This window comes from Leopardus geoffroyi, chromosome C2 (genome assembly GCF_018350155.1).
Source record: "Leopardus geoffroyi isolate Oge1 chromosome C2, O.geoffroyi_Oge1_pat1.0, whole genome shotgun sequence".
Lineage (NCBI taxonomy): Eukaryota > Metazoa > Chordata > Mammalia > Carnivora > Felidae > Leopardus > Leopardus geoffroyi.
The window spans coordinates 16,057,552-16,072,924 of NC_059333.1; the positions used below are offsets into that span (position 1 = coordinate 16,057,552).

The following is a 15,373-nucleotide window of genomic DNA, read 5'->3' on the forward strand; positions in this document are numbered from 1 at the left end:
CTCTTTAGGTAGAATACTTGATATTTACTTTTGACAGCCTGTGTGTGTCTAAATTGGGAGAAGTATTTTATGATCTCTAATTATTCTTAACCATCTTTTCTTTGGTTAGGACTGTTGGCTTCATGTAAATGCAAAAAAAAGTGTGTTTCCAAAGCTGTCAGCTGTGGTTCGTGAAGGCGGTCGGGGTCTGGCTACCATCATATATCCTTATCTTTTGCCATTTATCAGCAAACTCCCTCAGTCCATTACAGATCCAAAGTTGGATTTCTTCAAAAATTTCCTCACCTCTGTAGTTGCAGGGTAAGGAGTTTCAATTCTTGATCTTTAGAGCAGAAGAGATTTTTCTTGGTTTCACAAATGGGTAAAATGACATACTCATTATGGTCTTTCTTATTTAAATTTCTCCAAATTGTTTTGTTGTTCATTAAACACTTTTAATTAAACTTTTCATAGAATTTCAATTGAGATTTTTTTCTTGGGTACTTTCAAGGCTTCAGTGGTCATACGCAACAGAAAGTGCAATGACTATTGTAAGGGCCTTAGATTGAAATAGACTTTTTTTTATATGAGCATTTTTTGGTATGTTGATAAATACAAATGTCCAAAGGTAAAAATGAACCAGTGAAGAGTTTAAAACTTCCATAAGCTTAAATATGATAGCTATTTAAAGTCACAATTAAAAAAAATTATTTCAGTGTATTTGTTGAACTTAATAAAAGACACTCGCTTTTATTAATGCTTACAGAACTGTTTTTTCCTACACTATTAGCTTTCTTTGGTTAAGTCGTCTCTTTGAAATTTGCAGATGGACTTGTTCCTGACTAGAAAATAAATATGTATTATCTTTTTTTGACACCTATTTGAAAATGTGCTTTTTTCCACACCTTTCCAAGTTCCTTTTGTTCTTAGTTTTTAGTTTAAGAATTTTGTTTTAAAAAATCCTCTTCTTTTGGTGTGATGCCTTTTCCATGTGTTCATTTTGGTGTTTCTGAGTTGCTTATTGTTTTGTGAAAGAGTAAGCTGTAGTTGTTTATTATTTCTTAGGCTGTCAACAGAGAGAATCAAAACCAGCTTTTCAGAGTGCTCAGCAGTAATATCAGCTTTTTTTGAATGCTTACGTTTTATAATGCAGCAAAACTTAGGTGAGGAAGAGATTGAAGAGATGCTCATCAGTGATCAGGTATTTATAATGTAGAAATCATCATGCCCCTGCACACTGACTGCAAAGTACCAAGCTCATTGTATCTTGTTGCCGTTTTTAAATTAGGCTTTATAAAAATTTCATTCTTATAATTTACAAATTGAGTAATGTGTACTTCTGACCATACAAATAAAAATTCTGTACTGTTGTTGCTAGAATAATACCATAATGCCTGAGTACTAATTAGTCTCTGGATGTGCAAGCCTTAACTTTTATAGAGTCGCAACACAAAACATAATTTTGAAGATGCTATTTGTGATCTTTTTTTGTTGTTGTCGTCGTTGTTTTTTTTAATTTTATTTTTGAGAGAGACAGAGTGCAAGTGGGGGAGGGGCAGAGAGAGAGGGAAACACAGAATCCAAAGCAGGCTCCAGGCTCTGAGCTGTCAGCACAGAGCCTGACATGGGGCTTGCACCCACAAACCATGAGGTCATGACCTGAGCCGAAGTCGGATGCTTAACCAACTGAGCCACCCAGGCACCCCATTTGTGATCTTTTATATTAAGTATAAATTATGCAATAATCATCTTGTTACTTCTAAAATATTCAACTACATTTATTTTTTGTGTGTGAACAATTGTGCTTGGTTTTTAGAACCAGTGATGAGAGCAGGTTCTGGAATATGGTTCCTTATGTTAGGAAATTAATGAAATTATATAAGCCTAGATCCTAGTTTATGTCTCAGTTAACTTATCTTTGTAATTTAAGGAAAAGAATTCCGAATTTTTGGGTTCTTTCTTTCACATTGGTTTAGAAAAAAGTAAAAAATTGGATTAAGTTCAGAAAATGCAAAGAAAACTGTATTATTTGTTAATGATCAATAATCTTGGTTAGCTATATCATAAAAAGTAATTTAGGGGAATGCAGTGAAATCATTAACTTCTTTGTATGATACGAAAATGATCTTCAAGTTAACTCTTCAGAGTTTTGGGAGGGAACATCCATGTTTTTCAGTTATTAAATGTGGAACTTTATAATGTTTTACAAATACTTTGTTTAAATTTTATTTCCCCTGAAAACTGAACTTTTATATTTCTGCCATCTCTTTTAGTTGATTCCTTTTATTGATGCAGTTCTCAAAGACCCAAGATTGCAAGATGGGCAGCTATTTAACCATTTAGCAGAAACCTTAAGTTCCTGGGAAGCCAAAGCAGATGTGGAAAAAGATGATAAAATAGCTCACAGTTTGGACAAAGTACTACTGAATTTTTGGGAAAGACTGTCAGAGATCTGTGTGGAGAAAATCAATGAGCCAGAAGCTGATGTGAAATCCGTGTCAGGTGTTTCTAACCTGTTACAGGTCCTTCAGAAGCCGAAGAGCTCACTGAAGTCAAATAAAAAAAAAGTTGGTAAGGTTAGATTTGCTGACGAGCTGCCTGAAAGTAATAAAGAGAACGAAAAATGTGTCTCCTCCGAAGGCGAAAACAGTGAAGGCTCTGAATTAATGACTGAACTTTCTCTCTCTCATAATTGTTCAGACCTTGTATCGCCACTAAGGAAGAAACCTTTGGAAGACTTGGTCTGTAAACTAGCAGCGATGAGTATTAATTATGTCAATGAGCAAAAGTCAGAGCAACATCTAAAGTTTCTTTCCACTCTGCTCAGCTCTTTCTCTTCAACCCAAGTATTTAAAATGCTACTAGGTGATGAAAAACAGAGTATTGTCAAAGCCAAACGTCTTGAAATAGCCAGACTTGTCGAAAAAAATCCTGCTGTACAGTTTTTATACCAGAAACTGATAGGTTGGCTAAATGAAGATCAAAGGAAGGATGCTGGTTTCTTGGTGGACATTTTGTACAGTGCCCTCTGTTGCTGTGACAATAATATGGAAAGAAAGTGTGTCTTGGATGATCTCATTGAGGTATTGTTGTATATCTCTTTAAACTATAGTGGCTTACATCGCTACACTAATTATAAGTGAGTAGAATGAGACCTGCATGGAGGTTATTCTTGAGTCGTTTCTTGACTATTTAAAGAAGAGCAGTATATTCTTTCCAATTTTAGTCTGTGTGCTGACAAAGTAAGCACAGGCAAGCAGTATATTGTGCACTTGATTGTGATGGGGAAGTGTGTGAGGCTTATGGGTATGTGTTGAGTAAGTATGGTGAGGTAACAAATGCTCGGCAATGAAAGGCTAAGTATTTTAGTCCATACTTTTTTTTTTTTCAATTTACATCCAAGTTAATTAGCATATGGTACAATAATGATTCAGGAGTAGATTCCAGTGATTCATCCCCTATGTATAATATCCATTGCTCATCCCAACAAGTGTCCTCCTTAATGCCCCTTACCCATTTAGCCCATCTCACCACCTACCACCCCTCCAGCAACCTTCAGTTTGTTCTCTGTATTTAAGTCTCTTGTGTTTTGTCTCCCTCATTGAAAAAAAGAAAAAAATTTTTTTTTAGCATTTATTTATTATTGAGAGACAGAGAGACACAGAGCATGAGCAGGGGAGGGGTGGAGAGAGGGGGAGACACAGAATCTGAAGTAGGCTTCAGGCTCTGAGCTGTCAGCACAGAGCCCGACGCGGGGCTCGAACCCACAAACTGCGATATCATGACCTGAACTGAAGTTGGTCGCTTAACCAACTGAGCCACCCAGGCGCCCCTTCTCTCCCTCATTTTTATGTTATTTTTGCTTCCCTTCCCTTATGTTTATCTGTTTTGTATCTTGAATTCCTCATATGAGTGAGGTCACATATTTGCTTTTCTCTGACTGACTCATTTCACTTAGCATAATATCTTCTAGTTCCATCCACGTAGTTGCAAATGGCAACATTTCATTCTTGATTGCCGAGTAATACTCCATTGTATTGTAATGTATACACACACACACACACTGCGTCTTCTTTATGTATTCATCCATTGATGGACATTTGGGCTCTTTCCATACTTTGGCTGTTGTCGTTAGTGCTGCTATAAACATTGGGGTGCATGTGTCCCTTTGAAACAGCACACCTGTATCCCGTGGATAAATACCTAGTAGTGCAATTGCTGGATCATAGGGTAGTCCTATTTTTGATTTTTTTGAGGAACCTCCATACTGTTTTCCAGACTGGCTGCACCAGTTTGCATTCCCACCAGCAGTGCAAAAGAGATCCTCTTTCTCCGCATCCTTGCCAACATCTGTTGTTGCCCAACTTGTTAATTTTAGCCATTCTGATTGGTATGAGGTAGTATCTCATTGTGGTTTTAATTTATATTTCCTTGATGATGAGTAATATTGAGTATCTTTTCATGTGTCTGTTAGTCATCTGGATGTCATCTTTGGAGAAGTATCTATTCATGTCTTTTGCCCATTTCTTCACTGGATTGTTTTTTGGGTGTTGAGTTTGATAAGTTCTTTATACATTTTGGATAGTAACCCTTTATCAGATATGTCATTTGCAAATATCTTTTCCCATTCTGTCAGTTGCCTTTTAGTTTTGCTGATTGTTTCCTTTGCTGTGCAGAAGCTTTTTATTTTGATAAGGTCCCAATAGTTCATTTTAGTCTGTACTTTAAAAAAAAAATTTTTTTTTAACATTTATTTTTGAGACAGAGAGAGACAAAGCATGAATGGGGGAGGGGCAGAGAGAGAGGGAAACACAGAATCAGAAGCAGGCTCCAGGCTCTGAGCCATCAGCCCAGAGCCCGACGCGGGGCTCGAACTCACGGACCGTGAGATCATGACCTGAGCTGAAGTCGGACACTTAACCGACTGAGCCACCCAGGCACCTTAGTCTATACTTTTAAAAGCTGGAGTAGCTAGAAATGTCTTAGCTTTTTTTGTGATTACATAGTGACTTCATTCCTTCTAAAAATTTATTTCTAACTCTTTTTTTCTCTTTCAGGGGAATCTGAAATGGAATTCTATTCTTCAGGTCATTGAAAAGGTATCTTAGGGATTTTTTTTCTTTTCCTCCTTTTTTTGCATTTATGAATACAGAGAAGTTAAAACTAGTCATATTCACATGCTGGTATGTGGTCAAGTGTCTGTGTTAGAAAACTTCTTTATTATTGTAACTTTCTTCCCATAACCTGGGAAGGCTTTAGGTTTAGGTGTTTACCTTTCTGTAGTATTATTTTTCTGGTTAGGAATATCAGCAAAGACTGAAAAGGCTCTGGTAAATCCAGTATCTTCCTGGGAAGATAACAAAGAGAGAACTAAATATTTGGTTATCTTTAAATTAAGACTACAGGTTTCTACTCTTATCCTAGTTATTTTTTCTTCTATAGAAGTAGATTGAGAGGTTTTAGCTTTGGCTCGAACACCTCAGAAATTAAATTTGTCCTGCTTTGGGATACTATACAGGCAAATTAAAATCTTTCAGACTTTGTCTGATTGCCACTTGACTAAATAAGAAAATTAGTGATGAAAATAATGAAAAGAAATCAAGGAACATAAGCAACTTAGAAGTTTTAAAGTATTTTTCCCCAATGAAGATGTAAGTGATGTAACACTTTTCAACCATAGAAATGGGGGGATTTTTTTTGCACTGTTAAGTTACCTAAAATTCTTTTTTAGCATTTTTTATTATTTTTAAAATTCACATACACAGATAACTCCTTAATTTACAAGTTTCTTTTTAAATTATGGTAAAAGCCCATAGCAAAATGTACCGTCTTAACTCTTTCTGAATTTACAGTTCAGTAGTGTTAAGTATATTCTCATTGTGAACCAGTCTCCAGAATTTATCTTGCAAAACTGAAACTCTGTGCCCGCTGAACAGTGACTCCCTATTTCCCTCAATAGTTTATTTTTACAAAATAAATACAGAATATTAATTTACTGTTTTTCAATGAGAAATAGAACGTATGAAGTACAGCATTTATATTAGTTTACCCAGTACCTTCTCTCTCTATAGGCAGGTTACATGAAAAGCCAAATTATCAGAAATCTACTTGGTAAGTCTGGAATTAGAGCAAAGGGAGTTCGTAATTTGATAAGAGAAGACTGATACCCATTTGCAACTTAGGAATGTGCCTGCTGGTTAGCTCAAATACTCCTAACCTTTGGGAAGACTATTTTCTTCCTGGGCAGTATTTAGAAGTTCATGGCCAGTGTTTGCCTCCTGTACTTCCATGGCTAACTGATGTCTCCATCCCCTTAAAGCTGGTGAGGTTCTTTCTATGGATATGTTAAAATGAGTATTGTACATCATATCTTTCTAATTTGAGAGACATTTTACTCAAAAGTTTATTTCCTAGATTCAATAAAATAAATGGGTTTTATTTAGTAAACTGTGTTAGGAAAACCAATATTATAGCCATCTAAATTCCAGATTTCTTTGTTTTTATGCAACTTTATACTTTATGATCAGAGTCATAAACTCAGCTTCTTTAAAAACAACCTGCATTTTGTAATCAGAAAAGGACATTAGTGATTTTCTAGGTTAATCTTCATTTTTAAAATAGGAAATAGGCCCAAATTGGTTAAGAGATTTGTCCAGGATCATAAAGCCAGAAGACTGGCAAAGCTTGGGCAAAATAAAAGCCCAGGTTACCTATAGTTTTTTAATAAAGAACAAACAGTTTTTAGGCACTACCCAACCCGCACTTGGTTTTTTGTTTTTTTTTTTTTCCAGATTGCTTTGAAATGAACCAAGTTGCAAATTCCTTTCTTATCAGCCCTTAAAGCAAAAGAAGCTCTGGGAACATGGATCAGCATGCTTTTGGGGGTGGATTTACAGTTTTTTGTGTTTTTTTTTTTTTTTCTTGCTTCCCCACCCCATGAAAATAAACCAGTTGCTGTTAGCTATCTGGCCCCAGTTACTACTGCAGAGAATTTGGGGAAATATGTCCCATTGTTCACATTGAAGTATTTACCACTATTAAATATTAATTGTTCTTTAATTTTAGTAAAATTAATGAACAAAAATTTAATACATAGAGCATTTTAAAATCTGTCTTCAAAGTTCATCCGTTGTTTTTCATTGAACATATCTGCAGTGTTGATAGCAGGTATCAAAGAAGTTTAAGACAGTTTCTGCTCTCAAGGAACTTACAAAATCATTGGAAACAAGACATACACAGATGAAACATTATAAATAATAATAAAATCCAGTAAGTGCTTTAGAAATTCAGAGAAAAGCAGTTATGAATATGGGCTTGAGTGGATAGGGGAGCCTTCCTAAAGCAGGTTGGCTTTGTAATGATTCTCAGAGAATGGATGGGATTTTGATAAAGAAGAGAGAGAATATTTATGGTTGGGAAAATAGCCTGAAAAAAAGCCTGAAAATGTATGTAAGCAAGGCTTAGTGGGGAACAGAGACGATATCAGCTGCCTTAGAACTTGAGGAGGAGTGGGGGCTAGTGTTGGGGTCATGATGACGAAGGGAGGTAATATGGTACAAGTAGTATAGGCAGATATGCTTCTTGATCTTGAAAATTTTTGCTTTAATTTTATGGTTTTAGGCATGTTCTAGTTCAGATAAACATGCTTTAGTAACTCCTTGGCTAAAAGGAGATATCCTTGGAGAGAAATTGGTAACCCTGGCAGATCATCTTTGTCATAAGGACTTGGAATCCACAGTATCTTCTGATTCTTACTTCTCGGAGAGATGGGCTCTTCTAAGCTTGGTATTATCCCAACATGTTAAAAATGGTAAGCAGAAATAGGGCTTTTGTTTTTTAGTAGGCAATAAAGTTTTCACTTTTGGAAGGGATTCCATGTTACAAAGTCTGTATGTTATTGGTTGAGAATAACAAGACTTAATTCATGCAGCTATTTTAATTTTGTAAGCACCCTAAATATTTAAGCCTTGTAGCATGACTTGGAAGACATTTTAATATTTTTAAAAAGGTTTACATTTTAAAGGGTTTTGAGTTCAGCAAAGTTATTCACTAATTGTATAGAGCATTGTGCTTTTTTTTATTATTTTTTTAACTTAATGTAAAACTGCTCTTTTACATGAGAGCTTTTATATGTGAGAGATCAGATTGATTTGTTGATACAGTTTTCTTTTGTCTAATACATAATTTTTTTTTAAACACATGGAAAGACTTAAGTGGTTGTTAACCCAAAGTAAGATTTTAAAAAATACGCTATTAATATTTTTTAATTTTTTGTTTGTGTGAACTTTTTTTCTCTAGATTACTTGATTGGAGAAGTATATGTTGAAAGAATTATTGTTAAACTTCATGAAACTTTATCCAAAGTAAAGGAATTGTCAGAAGCTGAAAATAATGATTCATCAGTGTCTTTTATCTGTGATGTGGCCTATAACTATTTCAGCTCAGCAAAAGGATGCTTGCTAATGCCATCCTCTGAAGACTTATTATTAACTCTCTTTCAGTTATGTGCTCAGAACAAAGAAAAAACACATTTGCCAGGTAATAGCCTACTGCTCAAATGTTTTGTTGGGAATCTCCGGCTCTGACCTTCATAGTGTAAGTGCCCAGGCTTTATTAATTGAATCATAATGTACTTGAAAGTTGAAAGCATTTTGAGTAGAGGGCTACAAATCTTAAACACTTTCAGCTTTAGAAACCAAGTCAAAGGTATATGTAGACCTTATGTCTAAATTCTTTCTTGATACCAAAGAAACAGTTTTGGAAGGGGCTATGATAGATGAGTTAGAATCTTAGCCCTTTCACTTAGGAGCTGTTGTTTGGCAAGTTGTTTAATTTCTTGATGCTCCAGTTTCCACATTCATAAAGGAGGGTATATTAATATGTCCTTCTCTTATTCACTCTTGGTATATATCAGAATAAAACTGAAATTGCCTTTGTAAGGACTATATTGCCTTATATGTTGAGACTTAATTATGAAAGGCATTTTAAAAAACACTAATATTGGTAGAGAGCCCTCCTCCCCAACCCTTTCTTTCATACTACTCTGTTCGGAAAAGGTGTAATATTTTTCACATCTCCAAAAGGACAATGCTCTTGTAAATAAGAGTAGAAAAGAGCTAACTTTAAAAATCTTAACATGTTTACATTTATATGGCATGAGCTAGTTTGTATTATTGCATATTTATGACATAGTTATTTTGTTTTGGCAATTAAATGGTAATTTTATATTTTCCATTTTTAACGGTACCTTAATCTCAGGTCTGCATTGAGCTATTTCATAAATTTTGTATTGGTTATAGTTGCTTCGCAGGGATTACAAATTACTGTTGACATCTTGATTTTAGACTTTCTTGTCTGTAAACTGAAAAATACTTGGCTCTCTGGTGTGAATTTATTGACCCACCAAACTGGCAGTACATGTAAACAGAGTACCTTCCTATGTTTGTCTGCTCTGTGGCTGAAGAACCAAGTTCAGTCTTCATCTTTGGATATCAAAAGGTAACTTTTTTTGTACTCATTTGCACAGTATCTCTTCAATACCTGATCACTGTCTTTAAATTACAGCCTGTCTATGAAAAATGACTTGTTATGTAAGAAATCTACGGGACTCTAAGAGAAGACCCAGACGAAAATATTTTTTCCAAAAGGAATTTAATGATCATCAATTTAAACTCAATTCAAGAATGATTTGTTATATCTGCTGGACTCCTAATTTATGCTGGTGACGTGATCGTAGTGCTATACTGTGTCTTGTGGGCTGGTATGGATTATAACCATAACCTCCCATGACTACCACACATCGTGGTTATTCTTCATTGTTTAATTTTGGGGCCCTGGTAGCCTCTGTTTTAAGATGTTGAATTGCAAATATATTTCACACCACATACCTAAATCCATTTATAAAAGTGAAAACGAAGAGAATGCATCCAGAGACTTTTAGGGTTGGGTCATATCTTTTTCTGATAATCATGGCTTCTCCCCCCATATAATGAGGTAGTTGTGTTTCTGAAATACCTTTTCCAAAATAGGTCAAGTTCCCTTCATTCTGATACAGAAGCAGCACTCAATTTCAAACTATAAATGTTGTATTAAATCCCCAATTTGATGGTGTGTATGTCAGATACAGGGTAAAGGACTTGCTTAGTTTCATTTTTACTGGTCTTTTTGTTCAGGTAAAGTGTTCCCTGCCGTAGTATTTAGTGTGTACCAGAGTGCTCAAGTTAGTCATAGCATAACCATGATTGTCACATTGTTTGCATTATTTTCAGTCTTCAAGTCCTCTTGTGTGCTGTTGATGACTTGCTAAATATGCTTCTAGAAAGTGAAGATACTAATCTTCTGGGAGTTTATATTGGAAGTGTAATGCCAAGCAACAGTGAATGGGAAAAGATGAGACAGTCTCTTCCAATGCAGGTATGTTTGAGATTGGACAGTGTTCATCTCGTTCTGAAGTTTGGACTTCATGCAAGCTTAAACATTTTAATTTTATTCTGGAGAAGGGAAAAAATTGAACAAAATGAATATCTTTTGTTTTATCCTTGGGAGAAAAAAAGGTAAATGAAACGAGTATCTTGCTTTGCCTTTACGTCTCTGAATGCTCACATATTGGATGTTTGTTGTTTGTGAGACACTGGCAGTTGCCACGGTACGAGGTGAATTAGATCTAGTTCTGTCCTGAAGGAGTCTTAAAGAAATACACATGTTGATAATTTCCTGAAGCAAAACCCAAACTTCTAGGCTTCTGTGATTTTATTGATAAACTAGTAATAACTTCATTTTTGAAGTTATTCTAATAACATTGTGAAGATTGATAACCTCATTTTTGTTCCCTGTCTTACTTGCAGAGATAGTAAATAATTTAGAATATCTAATGATTTTGTATATAATTGAATGTATTCTTTTTACAGTGGTTGCATAGACCTCTTTTAGAAGGAAGATTGAGTTTGAATTATGAGTGTTTCAAAACAGATTTTAAAGAACAAGATGCAAAGAAACTTCCCAGCCATTTGTGTACTTCAGCATTATTGAGCAAAATGATATTAGTTGCACTGAAAAAGGAAATAGTCCTAGAAAATAATGAGCTTGAGAAAATAAGTAAGTATATATGAGCATTCAGATATAATAGCATTGTTTTGAAATAATTTGTATTAAGTATAATTTTGAAATAATTTTGATTACTCTGCAATTTAAATCTTTAAAAAATCAAGAATCTTCCATTCCTATTAACTATTGTAGTGATGAGAAACTTGAGGTTACTTAAATGACGAATGGTAAATTGCAAATCGGATGAAAACATACTGAAATTTTCTATAATCTTGTTAGCTGTAGAGCAGAATTTGTTATAAGATCAGTTACTTAAGCTGGCGAGACATCAGTACTAGGTCCTATGGCGTATAATTCTAAAGAAAATGGTTGAGTTTAGTGTTTCATCACAGATTGTGATTTAAACCACTATACCTTCGTGTTGATAGGGATACATAGGTATGTATGTAGATATATATTTTTTTCCTGGCAAGTGGAGGTTCAAATGTTGAATCCCATGGGGATTTAGGACTTAAAATTCCCCCATTCCAGGAAATGGTGTAGAATTGTAAGTAGCAGTGTGACCTAAACAAAATGGTGTTAAAGGTAGAAGTTTTGCATAATTTCTCCGTCAGTCTTGTTTGTAAAACTTCAGCTGTAGCATAGTTACTAGAGGAAAATATATGCCCTGTGGAAGAAAGCTGGAATACTTCTTGATTTGCCAACTCCACATGCAGTAAAGGGCAAGGAGATTAGCCTGCAGTTGCAATAGTGTGTTTTTGTGGCGTGTGTTACTAATTACAAACTGACAACATTATGTATTTAAGCTTCTTATCAACCCTGTCAGATATTATTATTATGGTTTTTGTTACCTGGTTTTCTTAGCTTGACTTGATTAGAGGTACTTAGCTTGTAAGGGATAGGATTAGATTTTTGAACCAGGTCTCAAGTCTTCTGACTCCAAAGTCCATAAATGGCTTTATAAAACAGAATTGTGATAATTGTGTGTTAAAACCTATGATGTGCTAGGTTTTCTGAGAGATTCTTGGTCATTTAATTCTCACAGCAGTCCCTGAGCTAGATTTTAGTACTCTAATTGCTAACTATGCACACAGCTCAATTTGAGTCCAGACCAGTCTTTCACCGAGGTCCATGCCCTGTTTACTATATCATGGTGTTTCCCATTTCTTTTTTTTTTTTTTTTTTTTTTTTTAATTTTTTTTTTTCAACGTTTATTTATTTTTGGGACAGAGAGAGACAGAGCATGAACGGGGGAGGGTCAGAGAGAGAGGGAGACACAGAATCGGAAACAGGCTCCAGGCTCTGAGCTATCAGCCCAGAGCCCGACGCGGGGCTCGAACTCACGGACCGCGAGATCGTGACCTGGGTGAAGTCGGACGCTTAACCGACTGCGCCACCCAGGCGCCCCTGGTGTTTCCCATTTCTTAACACATTGGCTTGAACTTCTCATCTCAGGTCTTGGGCCCTTAGTTGTTTGTCCTGTGTGTAACTTGTTACCACCTGTGGCAAAAAGAGTAGGAAATTCTTCCATTATCTCTGGTAACTTAGGCCTGTCACATTGTTCACTGATTAGAAAAGGGACCAAATAAGATTTGGGAGAAGAGTGGCATTTTGTATCAGACAAATGTTCTTAGTTTTCGTTATCACTGAACATCTCAAACCAGATTTGGAAATCAGTTCACAGATATTTTGAGACTGGCAGGCGTAGCAGTATTTGAAAATGGGGCGGTGAAATGAAAATGATCAAAAGGTTCCTTCACAGAGTCCACTTGATAATGTGTTGTCCATTCTGTAGTTGCAGAACTGCTCTATTCACTGCAGTGGTATGAAGAATTAGACAATCCCCCTATTTTTCTAACTGGATTTTGTGAAATGCTTCAAAAGATGAATATTACATATGATAACTTATGTGGACTTGGTAATACCTCTGGCCTTTTACAGCTGCTATTTAACAGGTAAGAATCCCTTTCAGCTTCCGTTTTTATATGATTGTTTTACTGGCTTTTGGCTTTGTTTCTGTAAAATGTTAACCTCACTTCATGCTAATCTTTCAGAGGTTGATTTAAATTAAGCCCAGTTCTTAATGATAAGTACTTCGTGGATTCTGAGTACTTGATTTATTCATCTAGGGAGATATTTGAACTTTGCCTGTGTTCTTAAATCCATAAATTACATTGAGGAATGGGGCAGATGACAATGAAAGAAATAGAAGCCTTGTAGAAGTTGTTTTGTCATCTGTGATTCATCCTTCCCGCTACTCTCAAACCTTATACTTTGCATGTTGTTACAGATATGTCTTAAGATTATAAACATAGAACCTTCCCCTTAATTGACGGGAGTTTATTGAAGTTACCGTGTTGAACTGCCTCTCTTTGTTTTTCACTTGCCTGTGATGTTTTGAATATGCTTTGCCTTATCAGAGGTCCCAGGCTGAGCTTTTCTCTGCAGTCTCCATCTACATACTCTAGGACACTCAGAACTTTCCCCCAGTAGATATGAATACCTCCTTGGTTCTTCAACATTAACCAGGCTTGTTGTCCTCTGGGATATGTCCTTTTTCCGGCTACCGTCTCTGATCCTCAAACCTGCTCTCCTCTATTAGGATTTGAAGGGCTTTGAGATGAGAGCTCAGTACCAGTTGGAAAGGAGTGTTGGAAAGCTAGGCTCCCAGTCTTTTCAGTAATGGCAGCTGTTTGGGGGCAAAAGCCCTGGGTGAACTGATACCCTCACAAGGTGATTGATTTAATTCCATAAAAGGAATCCAGATAAATGGTAAAAATTGTAAACACTTTGAAAATGGATTTTTTTTTTCTTTTTTTAGATCCATGGAAAATGGCACCCTTTGGTCTCTTATTATTGCTAAGTTGATCCTTTCCCGAAGTGTTTCATCTGATGAAGTAAAACGGCATTATAGGAGAAAAGAAGGGTATTCTGATTTAAAATGTTTATACTTTGTAATTTGCTGTATTTGGTCACTTTGGCAAGCCCAACTAATGAATAATCTCTATATCAGTCAAGGAAACAAGGTTTAAGAAATGCGGAAATTCAAGGAAATGAGATTAAAGACTTTAAAACAATTTAAATTATTTTAGGTTTGGGACACACCTTCTCATATAGGCATTTTAAACTTTATAATATTTTGTTGTGGAATTTTGTACTTGGTTTAAAAAGTTAGCATTTTGTTAACTTGCTCTCTTTTCCCCAGAAATCTTTTTGGTAGAAATCTTTCTTTTACCTCTCCCTAATATCCTTCTTCTGTTACTTTATTTGCTGTTTGGAAGTGATAGGGAAAGTTACTTATCCTTTGCTTTAGTAAGGATCATCCTATTGAAATATATTCTAGAAATGCAATACATGTGTTCTTAAGACAAAGAAATAGATTGTGGGGTTGGGCATACTAGAGTTCTAGAGTTGGTCACATTAGAGAGGCTGAACCTCAAATTAAACATTTAGTTGAAATTTACCAAGAGGCATTTTGAATTTACTGGTTTACCAAGAAGAATTCTGAAATGATATGTATATGATCTTGTACACTAAAATCATGAAATAAATTTCAATTTTTTCTTCTTTAAAAATTTTTTAAACTTGTTATTTTAAGGTAGTTGTAGATATACAAGCAATTGTAAGAAATAAAGAGATTCCATATACCCTTCATTGAGTTTCCCTCAGTGGTACTGTTTTGCATAACTTTAATACAGTTTTACAATAAGAAAATGGCATCAATACAATCCACTGACCAAGTTTACATGTACTTATTTGTGTGTGTGTTCTGTGTAGATCCCATGTGTGACGCCACCACAGACCAATAGACAGAACAGTGTTACCACCGGGACCTCTTGTGTTACCCTTTCACAGCCAGGCCACCTTTCTTTTTCCCATTCTCATCTCTTGCAACCAGTAATCTGTTCTTTTTATCATTTAGTTAAGTTATATAAATGGAATCATGCAGCATATGATCTTTCGATATTAGCTTTTTTATTCAGCATAATTTAATTTTTCTGATTATGAAAGTAACAGGGAATTAACTGGAGACGTATTAGAATTAATTACTAATACGGGGCGCCTGGGTGGCGCAGTCGGTTGAGCGTCCGACTTCAGCCAGGTCACGATCTCGCAGTCCGTGAGTTCAAGCCCCGCATCGGGCTCTGGGCTGATGGCTCAGAGCCTGGAGCCTGTTTCCGATTCTGTGTCTCCCTCTCTCTCTGCCTCTCCCCCGTTCATGCTCTGTCTCTCTCTGTCCCAAAAATAAATAAACGTTGAAAAAAAAAAAAAAAAAAAAAAAGAATTAATTACTAATATGGATATATATACTTGACAGAAAAATCAGAAACTTTCTTATTCAGTAGTAATA

The 15,373-nt window shown here is 35.6% G+C and overlaps 1 protein-coding gene across 1 annotated transcript in view; it reads left to right on the top strand.

The window, feature by feature from the left end:
• Positions 1-15,373, top strand: part of LTN1 (listerin E3 ubiquitin protein ligase 1) — a 71,192-nt gene that overhangs the window by 26,336 nt on the left and 29,483 nt on the right. The window contains exons 11-21 of the mRNA XM_045501562.1: positions 110-300; positions 1,045-1,180; positions 2,253-3,062; positions 5,037-5,078; positions 7,600-7,789; positions 8,278-8,517; positions 9,324-9,477; positions 10,248-10,392; positions 10,887-11,073; positions 12,818-12,977; positions 13,844-13,948. Of these exons, the coding sequence (XP_045357518.1) occupies positions 110-300; positions 1,045-1,180; positions 2,253-3,062; positions 5,037-5,078; positions 7,600-7,789; positions 8,278-8,517; positions 9,324-9,477; positions 10,248-10,392; positions 10,887-11,073; positions 12,818-12,977; positions 13,844-13,948 (2,360 nt within the window). The remainder of the gene's footprint in view (positions 1-109; positions 301-1,044; positions 1,181-2,252; positions 3,063-5,036; positions 5,079-7,599; positions 7,790-8,277; positions 8,518-9,323; positions 9,478-10,247; positions 10,393-10,886; positions 11,074-12,817; positions 12,978-13,843; positions 13,949-15,373) is intronic.